This window comes from Aphelocoma coerulescens, chromosome 20, assembly GCF_041296385.1.
Source record: "Aphelocoma coerulescens isolate FSJ_1873_10779 chromosome 20, UR_Acoe_1.0, whole genome shotgun sequence".
Lineage (NCBI taxonomy): Eukaryota > Metazoa > Chordata > Aves > Passeriformes > Corvidae > Aphelocoma > Aphelocoma coerulescens.
The window spans coordinates 15471256-15494669 of record NC_091033.1 but is presented as its reverse complement, the minus strand read 5'-3'; the positions used below and the strand labels follow the sequence as shown (position 1 = coordinate 15494669).

Sequence of the window (23414 nt, the reverse complement as noted above, 5' to 3'; positions counted from 1 at the left end):
GGTGGCCCGATTTGTCCCTGCCGCCCATCTGCTCGGGAACTTGCAAAAGGATCTGAGAAATATTCTCCTACCTATCAACACTGTAGACCAAATACTTGGGGCCCCAGGTCCCTGGACGGACCAATGGCAGCAGGACTCCCCCAGCCCCTGTACCCATGGAAGGGCTGGGGGATGTTTCCTCCTCTCGGCTTTCAGTGTTTGGGCAGGGCTGGCTCCGAGGGAGAAGCAGGGCCTATGATCTGTTATCTAACATTTAGCTGTAAGCACCGAGCCCTGGGAAGCAATTGAGCTTGCCATGTTATTGAGCAACTGCGGATTTATTAGCCCCTGAAAGGCTGAGGGCCTGCATTCATCATCACTCAGGAGGGAGGCCAGCAGAGCTAGAGGGGTCAGCCAGTCTTTGCAGCTATGGACGTGTGGCCTCATCCCTCCAGCCCCTTTCCAGCTGCTGGGGATTGCAAATGGCCCTGCAGTCGTCCAAACCCTTTAGGGCTGTGGCCCATCATCCCCACTTGGCTGCAGGCAGACTGAGCAGTCTTTGGAGAGAGCCAGGGTCCAGGACCTAGGGGCAGTAGCATTCCCAGGAGTCCACAGGAAGGGGCCCTGCCTGCTCTCACTAAGCTCCCCACATGGTCAGCATCCCTCTGCAGCCCCTCCCCCAGCTGCCAGAGGGATGCAGCCGTGGGGGCAGTTGCATGTAGGGAAAATCCCTTGCCCAGCCAGGTGTGGCAGTGAAGTGAAGCTCTGAACAGAATGCAGAGAGGGAACTGGGTAAGCCTCGTGAGCCTGCCCTGCTTGCCGGCAGCCCTGTGTGTTGCACACAAGCCAGATTCAGAGACCGTGGGTGCTGTTTCTCTCCCTGGTTGGAGGAAGCCTGACTGCTTTAAGCAGCATTTGGAGAACCAGCCTGCTTAGAGCCCATCTCCACAGGTGGTGAGGCCTGCTCAAGAGGGCAGGAGTGCTGAGAAAGAGCAGCAAGGGAACAACAACTTCACCTTCCCCTATCAGAGAATACGCTGCTCCAGGTAAGGCTTTGGCAAGAAGACTCCAAGCAGTAGAGCTTAGCAGCCAGGTCTCCTAAAGAGCTCCCAGGCAGCATCTTCCTTGTGCAGTTGAAGCAAACACGAGTGATGTTGCAAAGGAGTGATGTGATGTGTCATCACTCCTTTGCAACAGGAGCTCCAGGATGCGGTTGCTCAGTCTTCACAGCAGGGCAAGAGAAGTCAGGTCCCCTCGCTAAACAGTTTCCACCTGAGCTTGGGAACAGAGCTCCCTGAGGTGGGAGGTGGCAATAAGGTAGCTGTGACCTGAACATGTTCCTGCTGGGATTGATTCCTGCCCCACACACCCCTGATTTCCACCCCTGGCCTATCTTCTGCCCAGCTCCTTTTAACAAACACAGGCTGAGGGCTCATCCTTAGAGGCAAAGCAAACACTGAACTCAGCCACAGACAAAATCTGCTTCATGGTTTAATGCTGGAAAAATGCCATCAATTGAATGTCCCGAAGCGCAGAGAGTTTCCTGAGGATAATGAGAACAAGAATTCCTCTGCTCTTGCATATGTGGATCCTAAAAGTGGATATGCAGTCAGAGAGCAATCTCACATGGTTCCTGGGAAAAAAGTACCATAATACTGCCTTTCAGACTGAGGGAAACTGAGACTGAGAAGGATTGAAGCAAGCTGCCAAAGGCTCCATGGGATGGGGGATGAATGAGCAGCTAAATGTACTTTAAATCTGAAGAGATGTCCATTAGTAATTCCTACCAAGATTGTTTGCCTTGTCCCTCTTACCACTGACAGAGGCTGTTGCCATCAGTGGCAGAAGCTTTCATGAGAACTGCACATCGAGGTGAGAATCAAGCTGATGGGAGTATCCAACAGGTTAAGCTTTTTATGGCTCACCTTTTTTGAGAAACTAGCAGAAAATAGGCAGGCATTGAAAAAGTTCCACAAGAGCAGCCCTTCTTGGCCACTTCCTGATCTCAATTGCCCTAAGCCTTGAATAAACACTCTCTTTCTCTCCTTTGTGCCATTCCAACAGTAAAAGCTGGAGCTGCTTTGGGGTCAGGAAGCCTCATACCAATGACTGTGAAAGGACATGGCGAGGAGAGGGTCAAATTGAATTTCAAGTGACTTCTTAATGTTACTTCCAGTGCTGAGGAAGGCCAGCTTCCCTGGGGACGAGGCACGAGGGAAAGGCTGGGCATCTCGTGCCACCAGTGGGGCTGGCTCCTTGCGGGGGACAGCTTTGATCTCAGTGACATCCAGTCACAGCGCAGGAATAGCATAAATTGTCTCTGGGAAGGGTCACTTCCAGCCTTTTTTTGGTTGTTTTGCATCTGTAACTTGTCTTTAATAAACTACATTTTAATTTGGAGGATTATGGAGATCATTTCAAAGCAGCTTATCTAACACTCTGTTCTCCTTCCCTGTTTTTCCCCAAAGTGCTTGTGGGTGATGCAGAAGGCTGCAATAAGCCTTTCTTGAAGGCTGTCTCGGATTAAACTTCTTCACATGGGACAGCACAACTCGCCATGAATTTTAATGAGCTGTTCCGAAATGCCCTTTTCGCTGTACACTGAGTTCTGCAGGGGAACAGGATCCAGCACCAGCAAACCAGAAAGGACAAATGAGATATAGTGACACAAACTGAGAACCTTGCAACAACCTACCGAAAACACAGCTCCGCTTCCTTGGTCCGGGCAGGAGTGGGGGATGCTGAGGGCGGAGCCGCAGCCCCAGCTCGGACGGGGGAAGGACCAGCAACAGAGCAAAGAGCTGCCTGAAGCTGACCAGGAGGAAAGCTGGGGAATGGAGACATCTGAAGACCACATGTTTTGGATGCTTGTCTGGCCCTTCTTTAGGGTGCCAGTGACATTTTTCTTTCCCCTTGGGATTTGCAGCCTGAGACCCCTCCTAAAGGCAGTTCTGTGTGCTGCTTCTTCCATGGCATTTCTTAGTCATCACTTTGTTTTTCAAAGGTACAACTGGAAAAATGGTTCACCGCAACATCCAAGGTGGGAACACAGCAGATTTTTTTGGTGTTTAGAGCACTTGTCCAGAGAGCAGAGACCCCTGCTTAAGTCCTTCAGCTCAATGCCCTCCCCCCATCCTCAGCTGCTTTAGATTTAGGCACCAAAATTCTCAACAGCCTTGCAGCAAAACTTTTACCCCAACATCTGACCCAGTCATCACCTGCCCTGCTGGGACTCATTTTCTAGCATGACTAAACATCTAAAAAGCTAAGAAACCTCCATCCTCTCTGAATTCCAGCACTGGAGTCCTCTAAAAAGCATTTTTCTGTCCAAGCTCCTCATTACGACACAGAATTATGGTGAACATGTTGTTTTCTGCAAAAAGCAGTTGCAATGCAGCTGTTCAGTAAAGCACATGAGGCTCCTTCTGTACAGAGGGGAAAGGATGTGGCAGGGCAGCCCTTGAAATCCTGGCCTGTGCTCCTGCCAGCTCTGGAGGGGTTCAGCAGAACCCAGATCCACTGTGGAGGACAGAAATTCCTGTTGCCTAGCCTTAAGCAGATGAAAAGATGGGGTCTGGCCAAGCTCCCATGGCTCTGCAGGGGTGAGGGCCTCGGGGAGCAGCTCCCACCCACCTGCTCTTCAAATCTCTGCTGGCTGGGGAGGAGAAGGGTCCCAAGGGAAGGGGAGAAAAGAGCCCAGGTTAAGCAGCAGCACTGTGAGCCCAAGCTCAGGAAGCCTCCCTGGCCCATGCAGTGGTCACAGGGATGTGGCACCCACAGGACAGGGGCACCCAGCACAGCCAGGGCTCTGAATCCTCAGCCCAGCAGGCTACAGCACAGTGGATGGTTCAAGTGCAGGGGTGAGACATGGGCACAGCCTTCACTAACTGGGGACCTCCTGTCCCCATGTCCTCCCTGTCTTTCAGACTGCAAGCTTCTGACCATCCCCCATCCCCATGGTGCCTGGCACAGCGAGGTTTCTCTCTCCTCTCCCAGCCTTTATGTTCTGTCATTCCAGTAACCAAAGTAACACCAATACAAAGATTCCTCAGGATTGTCATAATGGAGATTTTTATTTTAAAAGAGTTATCAGCTACCTACCTTTGTCTTTTTCCATTCATTAAATATTAACAATATAATTAACAACAGCCAACATAATGCAGAATTTAAAAGGCCCTCAATTCAAGATGTTAAGCCCCATTAAATCAGGAAATCCCAGCAAACTCCCAAACTTGTCAATAACCATCGTGTTTGAAAAGCAAGCAGCCATTTCAGTATTTCACAGTTGTTCTTCAAAATACTTTGATGGCCTTTCAAGTTCAATCGTAGCCTGCATTTTTAACCGACCTCCCTGCTCCTGTTGGCCTGCAGAACTAGGCAGGGCCCCAGCCACGGCCCGGGCAGCCCCTGGCCCTGGGGGCTGTGTAACGCTGCTGAGGGGTGCCCCGATCCCAGCTCTGCCCCGGGCATCACCGCAGCCCGAAGCACCGACGTCCTCTGCCCTGGCAGCTGGTGCTGGGGGTATCAGCTCCCTCTTCCCTCTGATCCCCCCCTGCATGTGCTGTCTCTGCCCAGAGGCCACAGCTCACCGGCTGGAAGGAGGGAGGTGTTTGCCCACCCTCACACATCCTCACCCCACCTGTGGGAGGCACATATGGAGATGTTCTCTCCAGTTTTCTTCAACTCCCTCCCCCACCTCTATTTTTTGGCACATTCACAAAGGTCAACCACAGTCTTGCACCAAAAAAACCAGAGGTGAAGAACCAAGCCCATCCCAGCACTCACTTGGCCATCCTCCACATGGCTGCTCTTCAGTCTCTTTTTCCCTTGCACATAAAGAATGAAGGTGGTTCTTCATCAAAATCAATAGAGAGGTTAATTAAATATCTCTACCCAGCAACATATCAAAACCTCCTCTTCGGCCCCAGCGTGTGTGCGGGTGGTCTTTGCCTGCCTTGCCCAGACCAATCCCTTTGATTCGGGAAGGGCTGTGCAGGGGGGCTGAGGAAGCCAAGCAGCAATCCCGCTCCTCTGATTAGCAGGGACAACACAAGTTTAATTCCAGGAGATGTTAGGCTCCATAAAGCAGCTGCAGTTTATTCCTAGCCTAAAGCTATTGGTCCTGCAGGGGTGTTTTTCAACTTTCTGCAGTAAAAGTCCTGATAAAATGTGAATTGACTTTTGGGGTGCTACAGTGGCTGCACAAACCCTTCCTGCTTCCGAAGGAAAGGAGGAAGGGAGATGGATGCAGCAGTCTGGAGGCTGATGTGGGCTGAGTGAATCTCACGGGATGCAGCTTTAGGGAATGTGTCACCTCTGGGAATGAATGCCCATGGTCCCGGCAGCTGCTTTTCCATTTAAAGCAGCTAATAGCCCCCAGAATCCCTGCAGACAAGGGAATTCAATGAAGATGCATTGTAAAAAGTCAGAATCAACAATGTGAACAACAGGTCTCAGAGTTCTTAAAGCATCTGTATTTGTGGATTTCAATATAGTAAACTAAGAAAGGACAGTTCAATTTTGAAAAAAAAAAAAAAAAAAAAAAAAAGACTAAAACAAGACTTTTCCTGTGGAAAAAGTTTAATTAGAATAGGAAAAAGCACAAACAAGCAGCATTGTCTGGGGAACCACCCAGGAACTTCAGCGGTTTGCTTTACAAGTCTTTGCAGTGCAATTTGAAACCAAACCTTCCAATCGTTTGCTTAATCAGGAGAAATGTGATGCTCCAGCCCTAATATGGACTAAAGCACCTTTTAGGGGGGTGACTTTGTAGATACAACAAATTCTTTAGCCTACTCACAGTTTCCAGGTTTAAATTCGGTGTTCTCCGATCCTGAAGGAGCACCCCTCAAAGAGAGCAAGAGGCTGTCTCAGCACTGAGCAGCTGGAAAGCTGCTGCCTAAGAGGAGATGGACCTTCCAGCAGTGCCTTGCAGGAGGACACCTGTAAACATCCATAATCACAGCCCAAGCAAGCCTTAGTCCTTCAGTGTCTCTGTGGCACTGAAATGGATGAATGTGCAAAGTTAATTGCAAGTTGCAACCTATAGATTCTGACAATTGTTTTCCCTTGAAACACATCTCCAGGATGAGCTCTCCAGTGTTTAGCTGCTGGGAATGACTGCAGAGCACACACAGCCCCTAAGCACCCTCAGACACACCTCAAAGCTGCAGTCCCCCAGGTACAAAACTGATATAAACAAGGCTACGCTTGAGTGAAATTTTTTCTACCAATTCGTCATCCCAAAGCACTGGTCACTTCATTGGTTGGGTTAAAAAGTAAGAATTCTCAAGAAACAGAGGCGTGGAAGATGACAGCCAGGTGATGGAAAGCAAGTCCTTGCTGTTCTACTCAATGTTCAATTGATATTGAGCCCTGGTGTCCTTTCTCTGGCTGTGATATCCCAAAGCAGTATTTTTCCTTGTTAAACCCCAAGATTTATGACCTAATGTCTTTCAAGACTAGTTCAGAAGAGGTCAACAGAAGGAAAATGCATCTGAAAGGATAAAGGAGTCAGTGCGGAAGAACTGCCTCCTATTGCTGCGTTTGGGAGGTACCTGCCTGACCTGCCCAAGTTGTTCTGTATTCAGTTACTTGTAACTTTGCCAAAGTTAAAAACGCTCAGGTTGGAATTTTCCACCATTTGTTTGTCTCTAGTTGGAATGAAAGGCCATTTCAGGAAAGTTAGCTACTGTCAATGACTCAATCAGGGGAAAATCACACAATATTAAGAGGGATAAGACTGTTACTGGAGATGGTAAAGAATAAGGGATTCATCTGACGTTTGCAGGTTGCACTCCCCTGTAGATTAACAAGGGAGAGGAATTAGGATTTTATGAGAAAACCTTAATTTTATCATTTCATACCAATCAGCAGCTTTATTTTGCAACCCAAGTATCCTTCTAACAAACTAACAGAATGAAATTACTTCAGCTACACCACCACAATGAAACCAACGCTGCAGAGCCAGGATTCTGTGAGATCTCCCACTGTATTGCACCAGTAAATAATTCCTGCTGTTTAGGGCTCTTCCTGATCTATGGTATAAAACCCAATATTTAACTAAATAGATAAACAAGAACTTCTAAAAGCATCTACACAATTTGCTGAGGAATAAACATAAATGTAACAGATGGTTTTGCAGTGTAATCATGCACTGGAGATACCAAAGGCACACAGTAAATTTTCCATGTGATGACCTCTCTCTCAGGCTAAGGAACTTCAGCTGGATTCGGTACCCTCCCTGCCAGGAGAGCTGCACTGTGCCTGGCTGGGTTCGGTACCCTCCCACCCCGCAGCCACAGCTGCTCCAGCAGTTAAATGTTTTCCACTCCTCCAGGGGATCTCTTCTTTCAGTCCAGCCCCCCCGAGGATTTTCACTGGGCCAAACCAGAATTTGGGGCCCACACACCAGAGCTGTGAATGGAACAGAACCCCCAAAGTCATGATCAGTGGGTCTCCTGACCCCACACACCACACACTGCTGTAGAGGCGTCCCCATTTCTGACCTTTGGGATTCTACAGGTGGCAGCAAGGAGGGAGCAAGGCCCGCTTGCTCTGTGTTACAGAAGGAAGGACAGAGCAGGGCTATGGGGTAAAACCGGTTCTATATTTAAGGGCTGCATTGGGTTGTTATGGCAACAGGAATTCCAGCCACCACCACGGGCTCCTCCGACGCCTCCCTGCCATCCTCTGCAGAGCCCAACTTTGCATCATGCAGCAGCCTCCTGCCTAACGCTTGGGCTGAAGGGGAGGGGAAAAAATGTGCAACTCATCTTCCCACAGAGAGCTTTTTCCTTCAGGAGTGGAAAGCAAATGAGAACGGCTTTAATAACTGCCTGTGGATACAGGCACCAGAAACCAACTCCAGCAGTAGAAAGGTTCAGACCCTCTCAGCTCGTGGGGCCCACAGGGACTGGGAGGCCCCAGCAGGGCAAACCCAGCTGGTGTGTCCCCAGGAGGGCAACCACAGGGCTCCTGATGTGTCCTGGGGTGTGTCCCGGTGGGATGGGAATGGCCCTGCTCCCACACCTCAGCAGGACAGAGACGGGGCTCACAAACACCAGCAGCCACCACGCCGCCACTTTCCCAAGCTCGGTTTCTTTTGTCTGACTGGTGAAAGTCTGCATTTCATCCACACATCCATCTATGTACTTATATGGTCCTCATCTCTACCATGTTCAAATCTCAAGGGTTACCAGGACATTGTTTGCTTTTTTTTTGCAGCTATCATGCTGGAATTCATAAACAGAAAAGCTGTATGTGAGACACATGCCCTGCTACTACAGCCTCGGCTGGAGTCCTGCATCCAAGTTTGGGCACTGCTCATCAAGAAGGTCAGGCCCCAACTGGCAAGAGCCCAGAGGGCAGCAAAAGAAGTGACCAGAAGAAAGAGACATAGAAAACAGCCTCTGAGGAGAGGTGGAGGAAAATGGGTAAACTCATAGAAACAGAAAGCAGAGCAGAGATGGGGTAACAGTTTTCCATTCATAAAAGGTTTCTGTAGAAGATAGCAATGGTTTGTGTTCCTTGTCTGCTGGGAATTGGACAAAATAGAGTAGGATGGGAGAATTAGGATGACTGTTGGGGGAAAAAGTGTAAAGCCCTGGGGTAGTTACCCCAAGGAGAATAGGGAGTGGAGACATCATTAAGGCTTTCAAGAAAAAGATCCTTAAGCACCTGTCAGGATGGTCTAGACATTGATCTTGGCTTGGTACAGGAGGATGGATTAGGGTGATTCTGCCACACTGTGATTGTTCTGTGAGAACCTCACGCGTGCATTACAATTACACACCCCAGCAGCCACCTAGAGCAGTAGGAGTCATTTTGGTTGAAGTGACCAGAATTAGGGCTGGTATTTCAGAAGGCACCCAAGGTTTTCAGTGTCCCCTGGACTCACCTCATGTTGCACACTCAGCAGTTCTCAGCCTGCCTTTCCATGGCCACACCAGCCTGGGAGCTCTGTGTCCCAGCAACAGCACTCAAGGGGTGTCTGCTCCACTTCCTCTTAGTGGTTCTCCTTTACCTTAAACCAGCAAATCCTGTTGTGGATCTATCGAGCCCCCTCGTAGAAATGGCTGTAATGCAACAACACCTTCCTGCAGCCCGTCAGTTCCTAGTTTCCAAAGCTGCTTTTGCGAGACAATCTTGCCTGTCTGGAATTAACAGCATATTAACACCAACATGTCAATCCCAATGGGGTGGCTGCTGAGCAACAGGGCAGCTTGAATCCCAACTGATTTGAATGGGAAATATTTTTTAAAAAATTATGTTGAAAAAAAGAGAAAATGAAAAGTTTCTGGTAACCGAAACAGGCAGAAGAGGAGCACCCGCCCAGAACCACTGCATCATCCAGCTACACCCACACATCAGCTTTGCAGCGTGTCCTCTGCTTCCAGTCACTTCTTCTAATTCACCTTGAACTGCTGCGATGGCTGAAGGAAACTTTAGGAGAAATAGGAGAAGCCAGAAAAACACAGGCCCTACATTACCCTAAAAATAAACACCCAAGAGGACTCAGAGCTATTCAAAGGTGAGTAGCTGGAGTGAGCAGAGTCCCCATAAAGGAGCACATGGGTCAGTGACAACACCACCATGGTGACAAATGCATGGTGGTGATAGAAGCCGCATCCTGGTTCACACATGGCACCAAGTCCTTCAGTGGGCTGTGAAACAGCCTCTTAACAGCAAACCCACAACTATTGCAATGTAAGACTGCGAGGAAAAGCAGCCCATCAGTGGTGCAGTGAAGTATCAGATGGACCAGCTTGGGTATTTTTGTTCTTGGTAATAAATAAATAAATAAAATTGTGATGATTAAGTGGAAGCAAAATAGCACTGTTATCGATACAAGTGCCTTTGCAGTACATTAAACCCAAGTAATTTAAAGACCAGAGCATTTTATATAAATAATTAATTATTTTTTGTAAGCACAATACCACTATAGTTGCCTAAATTTTCAAAGAGGGAGTTGCTTTTTAATTAGAATATAGTCATTACAAATGCACGTGGGTCTTTAATCATTCATGTTGGAAGCAAGCTGACTTGGTCATGCATCAGAAAGAATAAAGCAGCTGTTATCTCTCTCTAGATTACACCCAGCAAACCTCAGGGCTGCGAAGAAGCAGAGAAGTCTGCCTTGTGATGAGAGCTTGGAGGGGCTGCAGGGCTGGATTTCATCTCCTGTGCAGCACAAAGTCGTCTGGGAAGATGCATTTGCTGAGGTCAAACTGAGAAAAGAGTGAAGTGCTGGAGAGCCAATGTGATGCAGAATCAACCTGCCCCAGCACACAAAGCAGGTTGTCCCCAGCAATTAGGGATGTTATGAAGGTGGACAGCCAGAGTGCAGATGATTTCAAAGGGTCTAGTTGCTTTCTTGCTAATAACACTGCCGGCAGCTGCCCTCTCCCTCTTTCCCCAGATCTCTGGCTCAGTGGGAGAGTCCCAGCTGGTTTGAGGGGTCTGGACCTCGCCCAGGCAAGGGCAGTGCACCGGGAACCTCAGCCCAGAGCAGTAGATATCCCAGGTGTCTCCCAGCTTCTTTGCTGCTCTGGCTTTTCAGATGGAACTTTCCAGAGATGCTTCCTTCTTCCCTGCATGGAAACAGAAGGCGAAACTCAGGTGCTGACATAACGCCTTGCTGCAGCCACTTTGCACCAGGGTTGCCCAAGCTATAGATCCACAGCTCGGACATGAAGCCCAGACGGATGCGGGCAGAGCGATGCCCCCGGGCCGTGGCACCGAGGCAGCGGCTCCTGCCCGTCCCAGCAGTGCCATCTATTGCCACTCTCGGCTCTACCGAAGGGAGCCAGCTCGGGGCAGGAAAGGAGTAGAGGGAAAAGGGTAATCCCCGCCGGGAATAAGGGGAACTTCCCAGTTCACCGCCACATTGCTCCGCCTTAGAAAAGCTGAGAATGTTTAAAATACCTGTGTGTGTTAGACCGCACTAATCTCAAACCCTGTGATGCCTGAGAGCCGAGTTCCCCATCAGAGCCTGGAATCCATAAGGATCATCTCCAAGTCCAGCTCCCTCAAGTCCCAGGAGGAGAAACCACTGTGCTTGAGCCAGTGGAAAGCAACCAGGAAAACAGGGTTTAGTGAATCTTCACAGCCTATCCGAGCTGTGGCCGTCAGCCTTTGCATCGTGAAAGGGTGGGAAGGGCTGGTGCAGCCTCACACTGAGGGCTCTGCAGTTTTAGATACGCCTCAAGCGAAACATCCATTCTCCAGATATCTTAAAGAAAAAGAACACAAAACCCCCAAAACCCAGCAACAAAACAGCAGTTGAGTTTCAGAAGCCCTACCCAGCACTCACTGCCAAAGGCTGTTGGGAAGTGTCAGTCTCCATCCTCCTCCCAAAGCACCACCAGGAGCTGGCAGAGGCAGCTAGGGTTGTGCAGCCTCCACACCCAGCCCGAGCGGGGCTGGGGCACCCCACCGAACAAAGAACAACATTACACTTCTTTATTTCACTTTAGCCAAACATTGCAGCAGCTTGTCTCTTCCCTCACACATCTTGCAATACTTTGTCATCATAAATTGACTCTGGTTTTTATTAACTGAAACCCTCTCTTGTTTAATATCTGCTTTGAAAAATGTTGCCAATAAGCATCAGTTCGGAGTAGAGTTATACCCACAGACAATGCGGAGCACTGGGATGAGTTTCCCAGAACACGAACCCAAGTTTACCAAGTAAGAACATGAAAAACCCAAAGAACTGATTCACATCATCCGACTCACACACGGCAGATACACGAGGGCAGCGGGAATCCAACAACATAAACCACAGGCAGACATTGCAATGCTCACGGATATGGAAGAAAAACACGGACTGCAATGTCTCAAGAGGACAGAGAACTTGAAAGGACTGCAGGATCAAGTTTAAAAATTCACCACATCCTAAATTTCACCTGGTGGGACACAGGAGATGCTTCCAGGGGATCAGCTGCTGCCACTGGCTTGCACAGGATTTGAGAGCAGGGATGAGTGAGTTAAGCCTTCAAGACACCTTGATTTTCCAAGAGACACATTGTTCCCTGCAAACTTCCCACTGGGGAAAAAAACCTCTAAAGATAGACTCGTGGGATGTGCAGAAACACCTGTCTCCTTTTCCAAATGCCTTCCCAGATTGTCCCAGCTTACATCCCAACCTCCTCCTGTGCAGTCCAATACCTGGCTTTTGGGCCAAAACAGGCAGGGAAGGAAAATAGGGGAAGCTCAAAAATGTTCAAACTTAAAAAAAAGAAATCTACCGTTTTTCTTCTTTAAAATAAAGCTTTGGCATTATTTAAAGAAAAAAAGCTATGTTGATAAAATTAATAGAGAAAATTACTAAACAGAAAGGTAAAATAGCACCAACATGAAACATAATTTTTGAGTTTCAGGACAGGTATTTCTCTTCAGCTCAGAACTTTCCCTGGTTTTGGTCAGGGGACAAGAAAATCCCCAGCAGACTGAGACCTGCTTTGTGAAGGGGCAGTGAGAAGGGGGATCTTTACTGGGCAGGCGAATTAAACAGCTGAAAACCAGTTACCATGGTTTGTTCTTGGTAGAAGGTGACAGCTGCAAGAGCAGGGATAACTCACCCAGGGACACCGGGAGCGTGCCACAAGGATGTCTGCGAGCACCTTCAAGGCCAGGCTTCATCTCACGCCAAGAAGGAAAAGCCACCAGCTGCTTCCCCACCGGCTGCCCCACGCCCTGGGCGCGTGGGGACTTCTCTTTCCCCCTGCACTTGATATGTCTGAAAAACTGGGAATTGTCCACCTCTGGCTAGAACTGGACCCCGTTGTTCTCCAAGCAAGGAGAAATCCCGTGTTCTCCAGGAAAGGGCCGGTGGTGCCGAGTGTCGGTGGGGACACAGCGTGGCAGCCCCGCGGGGGGGGAACACGGGGACACGCGTGGCAGCCCTGCGGGTGGGGACACGGGAACACGGGGACACGGGAACACGGGGACACGGGACACGCGTGGCAGCCCCGCGGGCGGGGACACGGGGACACGGGACACGGGACACGCGTGGCAGCCCCGCGGGTGGGGACACGGGGACACGGGGACACGGGACACGCGTGGCAGCCCCGCGGGTGGGGACACGGGGACACGGGGACACGGGACACGCGTGGCAGCCCCGCGGGTGGGGACACGGGACACGGGACACGGGACACGCGTGGCAGCCCCGCGGGCGGGCTGAGGGCCGGGGCCGCTCCTCCCGGCGCCGCCAGAGGGCGCTGCGGGAGCGCGCTCGGCGCCCTCAGCCCGGCCCCACCCTCGCCCTGCTCCGAGCGGCCGGCCCGGGGCCGGGGGGCAAATCAGGCTCGTGTGGGGCCCTGCCCCATCGCCCATCTGCCCTCTGGGCGAGACGGGAGCCGTGGGCACCGCTCCTCACCACAGTGGAAGCACAAATTGCTCTGCCCGGCCGCGCTGCTGAGTGCCCGGTTCGGGTGGCACCGAACCTCTGCAGCTTGTTGAGATAAGGGGGCTGCGGCTGTGAGGGGCCCGGGAATCACCCTCCTCCAGCTCCCCTCGGCCGGTTCGGGGCTGAGCTCTTTATGCCTCGCCCCAGGGTCCCCGATGGCTCACCAGGTGTGGCCGGGCAGGCCGCGGTGCAGCCCCTCCTGCAGAGCGCGGCACCGAACGCCTCCGGCACAGAGCTTGGCAGGGGCTCCCTCAGCGAAGGCCTGGCCTGCGCTCACGTACTGCCCCGCTCTCCCCGGGCACAGCCCCGAGCTCTCTCCATGCCCAGTGCCGGACAATCCCTGGCGGTTGTGCTGCCATAACCCCCGACCGTGGCTCACAGGGTCTAAATCCCAACAGGAATGCGCTCTGTTAAGCACGGCATCCTTATCGCCGCTCTGTGCCCTAGGACGGGCTGCTGGGCCCGGGCATCTCCAGGCTTTTCAGCTCAGTCACCTGTGAAACGTTTCCAGCTGCAGCAGGGGCTCTGAATTATGAATGAATGTGCTTTGTCAAGCGCGGGGCTGCGCTCAGGCTCAGGGATCAGCTCTCAGCCCTGTGCTGGAGGCAGCTATTGATAACTAAGCCCCTGCCACACATATACCCTGGATGGATCCGGGGCCATCACCCCAATAATGCGATTAGCTGCTCTAATGCAATCGGAGGGAAGCAGTGCTGGGATGAGGGTGGGGAGGCGGAAGCCTGGATGCCTGGGAGGGATTCCCTGGGCAACACGAGGCTGTCCGCATCACGCCCATCCCGGATCTCTGGCCTGTCCTGTGGAAAATGCAAACTGCAGCAAGGCCGAGGTGCAGCTGCATGGACTGCACTGAGGCCATCGGCTCTACTGACGCTGCTGGGGAGGCACTGCCCATCCCGACACCTGCCAAGGCAGAGCAGGGGAGGGAGGATTTGCCTGGTCTCCGGGAAGCGTGGCACTGCCGCAGTTCAGGCTGGCCCCGGAGCAAGGCACCTGTCACAAGGTGACTCCTGGGTCTATGGTTGCCAGGAACCTGCTGTGCAGGTGAGGAGGTGGCCCCAGCCATGTGGGTGGTTGTGCAATAGTCCCAAACGTGCCACCGCATCCGTGGCCTTCAGACTGTCCCTGTGGCTCAAGGCTGCGCTGATGGAGATTCTCAACCGTGTGTCCAGGCATCCTGTGGCTCTCCCCGGCTGACCAGCTCGGCCAGTTTGGCTCAGCCATTCGTCCGCATCCCTGCCAGCACCAGGGGGTGGCATCCCTGTCAGAGGGCTAAGGGACCAGCTGAGTCCCTGCTGCCCACAGAGTGTTGGCTCTTGCTTCACCCAGGTGATACCAGATGAGTTACCGGTTTCCCCCTTTTTGCTGCTGTCGGTACTGATCATGGGAGAACAGCAGGGAAGAGGGAGAAACCCCCCGCTTTGGTGGTTGTTTTTTTGTTAGGTTGGGGGTTTGTTTACACACTGCAGAGCTGGGGGATGTTGCAGCACAGAAGGCTGAGCCGTTCACAGCCCACACAGGGAATGCTCTCCCCCGCAGCGGGGGCTGCTCCCGAGGGAAGCCGTGGCTCGGCGCTGCTGAGTGGCAGCGGTGGCCGTGCCGTGGCCGTGCTGCCAAGCCGGGCCCTCGCAGGGCTCCTCTCCTTGGCACAACCTGCCCAAATGGGAGTTAGCTCCCAGCTCTTGCATTTGTTGCTGGCCCCAGCAAGGGGGTCTCATGCCCCAACCTGGGTCACAGGCTGGGGCTTCCCTGCCTTCTCGTTCTTCCTGTAGAGGAGCAATCCCAGCCTTCTCCATGAGCATCCATCTCCTCCAGCCCCTGCCCAGCCGCTGTGGGGGTCACACAGGCAATGAAGCCCCCGCAGCACGGTACCCGTGGAGGACCACAAGGATTCCCCAAACAGGTCAGGAACTCCCAGCACTGCAGGACCAGGAGTCCCACGGGCTTCCACCCTCACTCCGGCGAGCGCTGGGGGAGTGAGGCCGCCTTGGCAGGCGGCAGCAGGGGCTGGAGGGAGCCTGTCACCCCGCAGGCTGCAGCCCAGCGCCGCGGGTGGGAGGAAGCTTCCCAGAAGACAGAGAGCTAAAAAAAGGCAAGGCTTGGAGCAACCCAGGGCTGCCAGCTATTTATTCTAGCATGCCTGTATGCTGCAGAGCAGGAAAAAGATATTTCAAAGCTGCTGCAAGGAAGCTTGTCTGTCTGCCGGAGTTTGTTGTTCAAAAATCCAATTGCCAACAGTCCCCATCACCAGTCCTGAGCCCTGCACCACCTTCAGCCAAGTGTCTTCCTAACACACCAAGGCAGCCAACCCTCCTACTAAAAAAGTACACCCCAGCCTCCTGGAAAAAAAAAAAAAAAAAAGCAATCACTGCAGTCTCTGTTCTTGGATATGCATTTTTTACTGAAAAAATCATTCATAAATTAACAAATACAAAAATGTACAAACACATGGGTAAATAAATGTAATGACACAAAGGATTGCTTTGCTGAGAAGTGTGTGTGTTGTAAAACACTAATCTTCAGTGCAAAAACGTCCCCCTGGCACCTCTTAAAAACATAACAGTAAGCTCAAAAGCCATGATGATGGAAAGCTACTTGAGAGTTTAAAGCCACTTCTGATGGTGAGGGGCCTGAAGTGTGCAGCCGTTGCTCAGACAGTACCTCCCCTAGAGAAGCAGAGCTTTACGGAGAATTAACTGTCAATAAATAGTTTGCAAATAAAACCCACATGGCTCATTAAAAAAAAAAAAAAATCAGCATCGCACAGGACCTGCCCTCCAGCAGGGCTGACTGACGGCGCTGACATGGAAGGGGCAAACGAGTGGCCTTGTCGAACTTCAGCTGCCAGAATATGTACAAGTTCTCCTTAATACAAGAATTTTTACACCATAACAGCACATGCGCTTGACAGTATGTTTTTAACAGTTACATTTACTATGCAGTATTTGACATAGCTGATAAGATTAACAGTGCACAGTTTCAGATAATCCACATTTTAAAAAGGGAAAATAAATTCAGCATGGTTAGAATGAAGGATGGGATGCTGCTGGGGATGGACCCTTCTGTGCCAACCTCAGAGTGCAGTTCTGAGCAGAGTAACGGCTTTTGTTCCACACCAGGTGCGACGGGTGTCGGGGACATGGAAGGCTGAGGATCCCAACTAAGGCAGTTCGACACCTACTCACACACACATGCATGATTCTGCAGTAGTGAACTTGGACTAGTTGAAATACATTCCTTGTTTGAAGCACCATTAAACAAAGACAGGTTTCTAGCAAGGTCTCAAGATGAAAGAAAAGAGGGGCAGGGCAATGCGGGTTCAGCACCCAGAAAGGGTCCACGTGAATTACAGATCAAGATTCTGAAGCAAAAGTCTTTATTGCTGTATGCGCCAGAAAAAGCAAATCTTCACCTCTGCCTATAAATAACCAGGCTGAATCCCCTCGGGAAGCAAGTTTAAAGCACATGTAAGTTCAGAGACTTTAAAACCTAAGTTACAAACTCATCAGCGCTTTTCAAGGGCAGGCTCGCTGTCCTCTCATGCTGGCCGATAAGATCTACACAAAACTTGTGTTTTCTAAACTAACGTTTTCTGGATACAGGTTAGGAATGCCCTGGGCAGTCACACCCACCACAGATGCGTATGGGGATCATACGTCCACGGAACTGAGAAAACAATGTAAACCATGAGAAGTTAAGGAAACTGAAGGCAAACAATGCAATGAAAAGAGTTAAAGTCCTTCTGAGGTCAAGTACCCGCCCTTGTTGTGTGGAAATACAAACTAAAACCAACACCCAATGTATTTACTTTTAAGTCAGAGAGGTCCAGTGAAAGTGGTGGTGTCAGTGCTGTGTAAGGGCTGGACTGTGTCCGTGGGGACAGGGCCCGAAGTCCAGCCTGCCCACAGAGGCTGTGAAGAAAAGAGGGATGGCATTGGATGGCTGGATGGGCTGTCTGACCTAGCTCTGGCTCCCGGTCCTCATATTTTCATGTGTCCTTCATGTCTCTCACTGAGCTGTGACCCCCTGTCCCACCAGCTGTGCCCATGCCAGTGCTGCCAGGCACCAAGGGGACAGTGCAGGGCGCTGCCTGGCTCTGACAGCACCTCAGTGTGCTGCTGGATTTACACGATAAATACAAACTAAACCAACCTCCCAAACTGTTCCAGCAAGTTCCAGAGTGAGGGCAAGCGCTGCTGTCTGGGGAGGGCTCATGTGGGAACAGCCCGGGCGCTGCGCTCCCCCAGCCCCGCCGATAGCCTGCCAGGCTCACCCCTGCTGTCAATGGGATACAGAGCAACAGCCATGGGACTGTATTCCATATGGCTTTTGGATTCATTTGCACATCATGTTGCAAAAGTGACAGAAAAGGGAGGGTTTTTAATAAATATTTCCATTTTCTCACCCTCCCTGGAACAAGCCACCCCTGCAGTTTCTGGAATGAGTGATAACCTGGCTGTATTTCTCACCCACCACACTGGAAGGTTCTGGGCCCTGGCCCACAAACATTTCTGCATATGCCCAGCTGCAATCATGCGAGCAGTCTCACTGGCTTAAAAGGGAACACCTTGCACAAGTACAGTGATGCTCACACAAGTGTTTACAGAACTCAGGACTAAAATGAGTGACCGTATGTAAACCTCTCACTTGGACTTGAGCCACAGGAAAAAAATAAAAAGGGGCAATTTACACAGCATATTTACACTTACACTTCTTTAAGAAGCGATTCTGTTGTATATACTTCAAGCAGGTCATTTAAAAAACCGCACAAACATAGAAGAACGGCATCAGAAGTTGTTTGATCTCCCACCAGAGCAGTTGCCAACCAAATGGCTCCCAACGTTTGCCATCAAGAAGCCAGAGTCCCTCAGCTGAGCCGCTTCCCGGAGGAGAAAGTGCTTCTGAGGAGAGTCCCAGTGCCAGAGATTGCTGGAGGAAGAATGTGGAGACGAGAGCAGCAGGTTGAACTGTTGTCCTGAAACCCAGAAAGCAAGTGGCAGAAAAAATAAAGAGACTGCTGAGCTCGCTGCCCGGGTATCGGGCTGGATTGGTACAGCTAGGGCAATTTGTGCGTGCACTTTCAGCCTCATTCTCCAAAATACTGTGATCCTTCATTAGATAAAGTGTTGCTTGTCCTCGATAACCCTTGGAAAAGAAAGTCTAGCGTGGTGCTTTCTTGGTGAAGGGCAGAGCAAAGTTATTTTCTCCTCTTAATATTCGGTCACCAGAGCCAGCTCCGGTGTCAGGTTAACAGTGATGTTCTTATACAAGGCGTCATATGTGACGTTTGGAAAGTAGTTCAAGTTATTGAGGCCGTCCAGGGCTTGCCTTTCTTTTGACTTCCTCAGCAAGGCGTACCTGTGCAATGAGAACCAGAGGCCAGAGTCACTGCCATGTATCTCACAGCACATGCAAACTCCTCCCAATACTACTAGAACACCTTTCAAAGAGCCAGACCCACGAGCAGCTACAAAACGATGAACCTCAGAGCCCTTAATAAAGGCACCCATTCACATTTAAATACTCTGTGTTAGTAAATATCAGAAAACTTCAGAAAAGTCCATCACCTGATAACAGGCAAAATGCTTGCTTGCCACCAGCAAGCATTCAGCTGCCAAAACAACCTGTCACACCTGCCCGAGGCCTGTGGGTCCCATTCCCAGGACAGGGATGAGCTTGGGGGTCCTGCCAAGCCCATCATCCACACCATCCTGGAGAAATGCAACTGAGGGGTTATGTGCTCCTTGCTACTTCTATGAAGCCAGGCATGAATAAGAACAGAACTAAATGGCTTTAGTCTGAGGGATGGGGGTGAGGAAGTAAAACTAGCAGAATGGTGGCATGGGGAATGAAACTGCAGCTGGTGCACAAAAACAGCCTCAAGCACATTTAGAGGTAGCATGGTAAGATAGAAGGAGGAGGATCGGGAGGGGAAAATAGGCAGAGACATCTCAGCAGGACAGTGACTCCCTTCGGCACAGTGCTGGGGGGCCTGGAGGCACCAGGGCAAGTGGGAGCTGGGCTAAGACCTGGGGACAGAGAAGGCACCAGAGAAGGGTCATGCCACAAGGCAGGGGAAGGTGCTGGGTGAGAACAAAGAGGGAAGCACCAAAGCCGTTTTCAAAGATCCCACAGCCATCAAGACATGGGCAGGACACTTAAGTGTCTTGAGGAAGGACTGTGTCCTTGCCACGGAGAGAAGAGTCAGGTGCCCCTGCTCCCTGCTCGGCTGGGAGGAGCAGCAGGGCTTTGGATGGCAGCAGTTAGGACTTGCTGTGGGTAGTGTTAGTGTCAGTGTGCTGTGTCAGGACTTGCTGTGGGTACACACAGAGTGGCTTTCAGAGGCGGGACAGAGGACACCTCCTACTAACCCCAGGCTAGGCTGGGCACCAGGCTCCAGAGGCAGCAGCTCACTGGGGCCAGATCTGCCCTACCCATCTCCCCATCCCGCTGCACAGACCCACAGCTCCTGCTGACATGGAGCTCAGGCTCCTGGCTGGGGCCAGGAGGCCAGGGAAGTGTCAGGAACCAGAGCTCAGTCCCATGGCACTATCAGCCTGCCATGCTTCAAGGGTTTGACTAAATATGGTTTTCTAAACCAAAAGCAGCTTCTCTTTTTCAAGAGTGAAGTAAAAGAACCATCTCTGACTGGCTGCATTCTGTCCAACAGAGAAATGAAAAGTAGGGATAAAAATAGAAACTCAAATGGAAACACCCCCAAAAATGAGTCTTCTGCAAAAAAAGACCAGCAGATAGCTCAAATCTCTGCAGCAGCAGTCTAGAGCCCCTCTGCAGAACAGAGCTTGCACTGCTCATCCAGCAGCTTCTCAGCTACAAGTGTTAGCTCCTGAAGTTGTCTGTGAAAGATGTGTTTCTCTGGTTTTCTGTTGCACAGTTTTCAGAAGACTCAAATTCCACTGTGGTCTTCAGGCAAAAGCAATCAGTCAACCCTTGTACTCTCTGAAACAACCCTGGCTCTGGGACAAAGGGGTTGGAACCCTCCTGGAGAGCTCCAGGGAGAATTTATCTCCCTGAGAAAAATGTTTGCACAGTACTTGTCCCCCTTTGGTCCAGCAGACACTTACCACTCCTGATGGGTGTCTGAAGCCTCACAAGACAGCAAACACTAAGTTCAGGAGCTCTGTACACCCACCCAAGCCCCAGGCTTGGGGCCAAGAAGCAGAAACAGAAGAATGGAGAGGGTGTTGCTGTTGGACTTTGTGAGTGTTGCCAGGGTCACCTGATGCTACAGCAGCCACACTGCAGGACAGCCCCTGCTCTGTGCTTTCTGCAAGCTGAGCAATGCCTCCTTCAGCACTTAGGTCAGGCTCTTCTAGAAACACTGAAGCTTCTCTGACACCCGGCAATAGCCACCCCTGTACATTCCTCTGGAGACAAAGGTGAGGCCCTCAGCCTGCCATGCTGGCAATCCCCTCTTTTGGATGGCATCCAAGCAACCACAAAGCAAGGACCCCTCATTGCAGGGATGTGGGGTACAAAATGCAGGGATGGAGGAATCCTGGTAATGCTCTGCCTCCCATCTCCCTGCAGTTAGTTTCCTTTGAGAGTTCAGGCTGTTAACTGCCTTCAAATAGCCGCAGGGAACCTCTTACATGGTACGGACTCTTTGTGAAAGGCTTTAGGATTCTTAAAAAAATTTACTTGCCTTCCTAGGAACTGCACTTCTCCCCGATGATGGTGGGGAATTGATTTGTACTTCCCTGTGTCTCCTTCTGGTCGAGTCACCGAGTAGCCTGCATACTGTACTCTGCATTAGAAAGGGGAGAAATAAAGTAAAATAAACAAAAAGTAATCACCCGTTGTGTTTGCTGTGCTGGCAGTGCTTCCAGGGCTGCAGTCAGAGCTCCCGGGGCTCTGGCCATGGCTTGGCCTTCCCACCCACAGAGAAGCCACACAAACCTCCCACTGCAGCCTGGGCTCGGGGCACGTCACACAGGGCTCAGCACCTTGGAGCCCCGCTCAGCCGTGTGGGATACTGTGCAGAGAGCCAATGATTTCCCAGCCAGCACTTCTCTGCTTCTCATCCACTGCCTGTGCAGGCTGGAGCAGCCCCTGTTCCCACCAAGCCCCCACAGCCGGGCTGGCTTGTCCCCAGCTCAGGGCAGGCGGGCACAGCGAGCCCAGCGCTGGCGTCGAAGGTGACAATTGTCCCCTCAGAGCATGTGCCAGGCTCAGCTTGCAGAGCCACCACCAGGGCCCAGGGAGCCTGTACCTGTTCCAGAGGTCGTCGTCCTCGCCACCCCAGCCCCAGAAGGCATTAGGGAATCCGTTGATCTTCTGGAACTGCTCAACAGTCAGGCCACTCACCCCCCCGAAGAACTCGTTGTATGGGAGCCTGAGCGGGAGAGAAGGGTCAGCACAGAGCCCACCAGCTCTCCCCCCTGCCATGGGAAAGCCCAAGCCCTGAGGATGCTCTCTGCTAGTCCCTCTCATGCTGCCTTAGCACAAAGCCTGAGAAAAAACTCAGATTCATTTTCTGCCTTAAAAATAAATAAATTAAATCTAACAGTGGCTCCTTAGCAGTTACGGTAGCAGGGAGGAAGAACAGTGCTTACAGGTACATGTACTTATCCAGCTTGGCTGCAAAGTGCCTTGGCATCTGTCCACACCCATAATAGTTACGGTCATTCTCTGGTATGTGGTCCACGTCGTGGAAGATGAGGCAGTCCCAGTCCAAGTCCTTCATTGCTTCCCGAAAGCCAACGTTGAAGAGCATGGCACGGTTGAAGGGTTGGTTTCCAGCCTAGCAGGGAGAAAGTTCCTTCTCAAGAGGAGTCCCTACAGTTCATGCTCTGTGTGGGTTCTCAGCCCTGTCTAGAACACTGCAGAGGGCAACCAGGTCCCATATGGCACCATGAAAGAAGCAATGTATTGGAGCAGACTAGTGAAATCAACCAACACTGAAATATTCAATTTACAGTACAGGAGCAAAAATAAAGATGCTGAAGCCTTATTACTCAGATACTTGAAAAAAATCCCAATTTTGATCAATCTTTTTAAGCTAGAGCTAAATATGGAGGCACATTTACTGGGTGGATGAAGACAAAACAGTCTAAGTGAGAGGTCCATGCACACATCAAATGACAGTCATGTTCTACATGAAATGCCTAACTCTGGTCAGGCCATTCCTGTGCCTAGGGGATGCTGCCTGGAACTACTGCAGGGATATACAAAAAAACTGCAGCATTGTCTAAACTGCAAATATCTGGTCCAAAGCTTTTTTTAAAAAGCTAAGTCCTACAAAACAGAACTAAAAAAAAAAGAAAACAACAACACAAATCCCTGAATCTCCATTTTTCAGATGAAGCCAGTCATTTCTGGCACATCTCTTAGCTGCGCCACTTTTAGACAGAACAGGACAATTTACACATTGCAACATGACCCCTACACCTCCCACACCAACGAGATGTGATCTGGCAGGGACACCCCTTGGGACAGGGCAGAGCTGTACTTGCAGCACTGGCAGACACGTTTTTAGGGCAGCGCCGCCCGCCCCGTGCTCACTCACCTGCTCCACAACGTAGAAGGCGAACTGTAAACGTTGCCGCTGCAGCATGGGAATGAGGTGTCTGAAGAGGACGGGGAGATGCTCATATCGATTGCGGAATGGGATCAGGATCGCCACCTGATGAAGAGAGGACACGGCTCTTACTGCACCGCGCCTGCTGCCGACCCCAGGCTGGGGAGCAGGACTGGCTGGTGTGGGGTTACAGGAGCAGCACTAAAAAAGGTGTCTTAGCTCTTCCATGTAGGGCTGAGCAGCCTGAAACCCTTCCAACTCCCAAAACACAGATTTCCTATTCACTTTTTGAGGAATTGTTGCTTTGGAAAAATGCAATGTCACCTTGAGCAGAAGGGAGACTTGCAGTGCCCCCTCCTCACCTCTGCCCAGCACTGGGGACACTAAAGCAGCCCTTGAGCTCACTATTTCTTCCCTGGGTGCTGCATTGCCACATTTCAGAGCTCCTCCCATCATTGCTCTGAA

At 51.1% G+C, this 23414-nt stretch overlaps 1 protein-coding gene across 1 annotated transcript in view; it reads right to left on the bottom strand.

Moving 5' to 3' along the window:
• Positions 1-15796: 15796 nt before the first annotated feature.
• The window catches only part of B4GALT5 (beta-1,4-galactosyltransferase 5), a 34613-nt gene continuing 26995 nt past the window's right edge, over positions 15797-23414 (bottom strand). The window contains exons 5-9 of the mRNA XM_069034207.1: positions 22938-23054; positions 21985-22172; positions 21642-21764; positions 21075-21176; positions 15797-18766 (exon numbers count right to left, since the gene is read on the bottom strand). Of these exons, the coding sequence (XP_068890308.1) occupies positions 18619-18766; positions 21075-21176; positions 21642-21764; positions 21985-22172; positions 22938-23054 (678 nt within the window). The 3' untranslated portion in view covers positions 15797-18618. The remainder of the gene's footprint in view (positions 18767-21074; positions 21177-21641; positions 21765-21984; positions 22173-22937; positions 23055-23414) is intronic.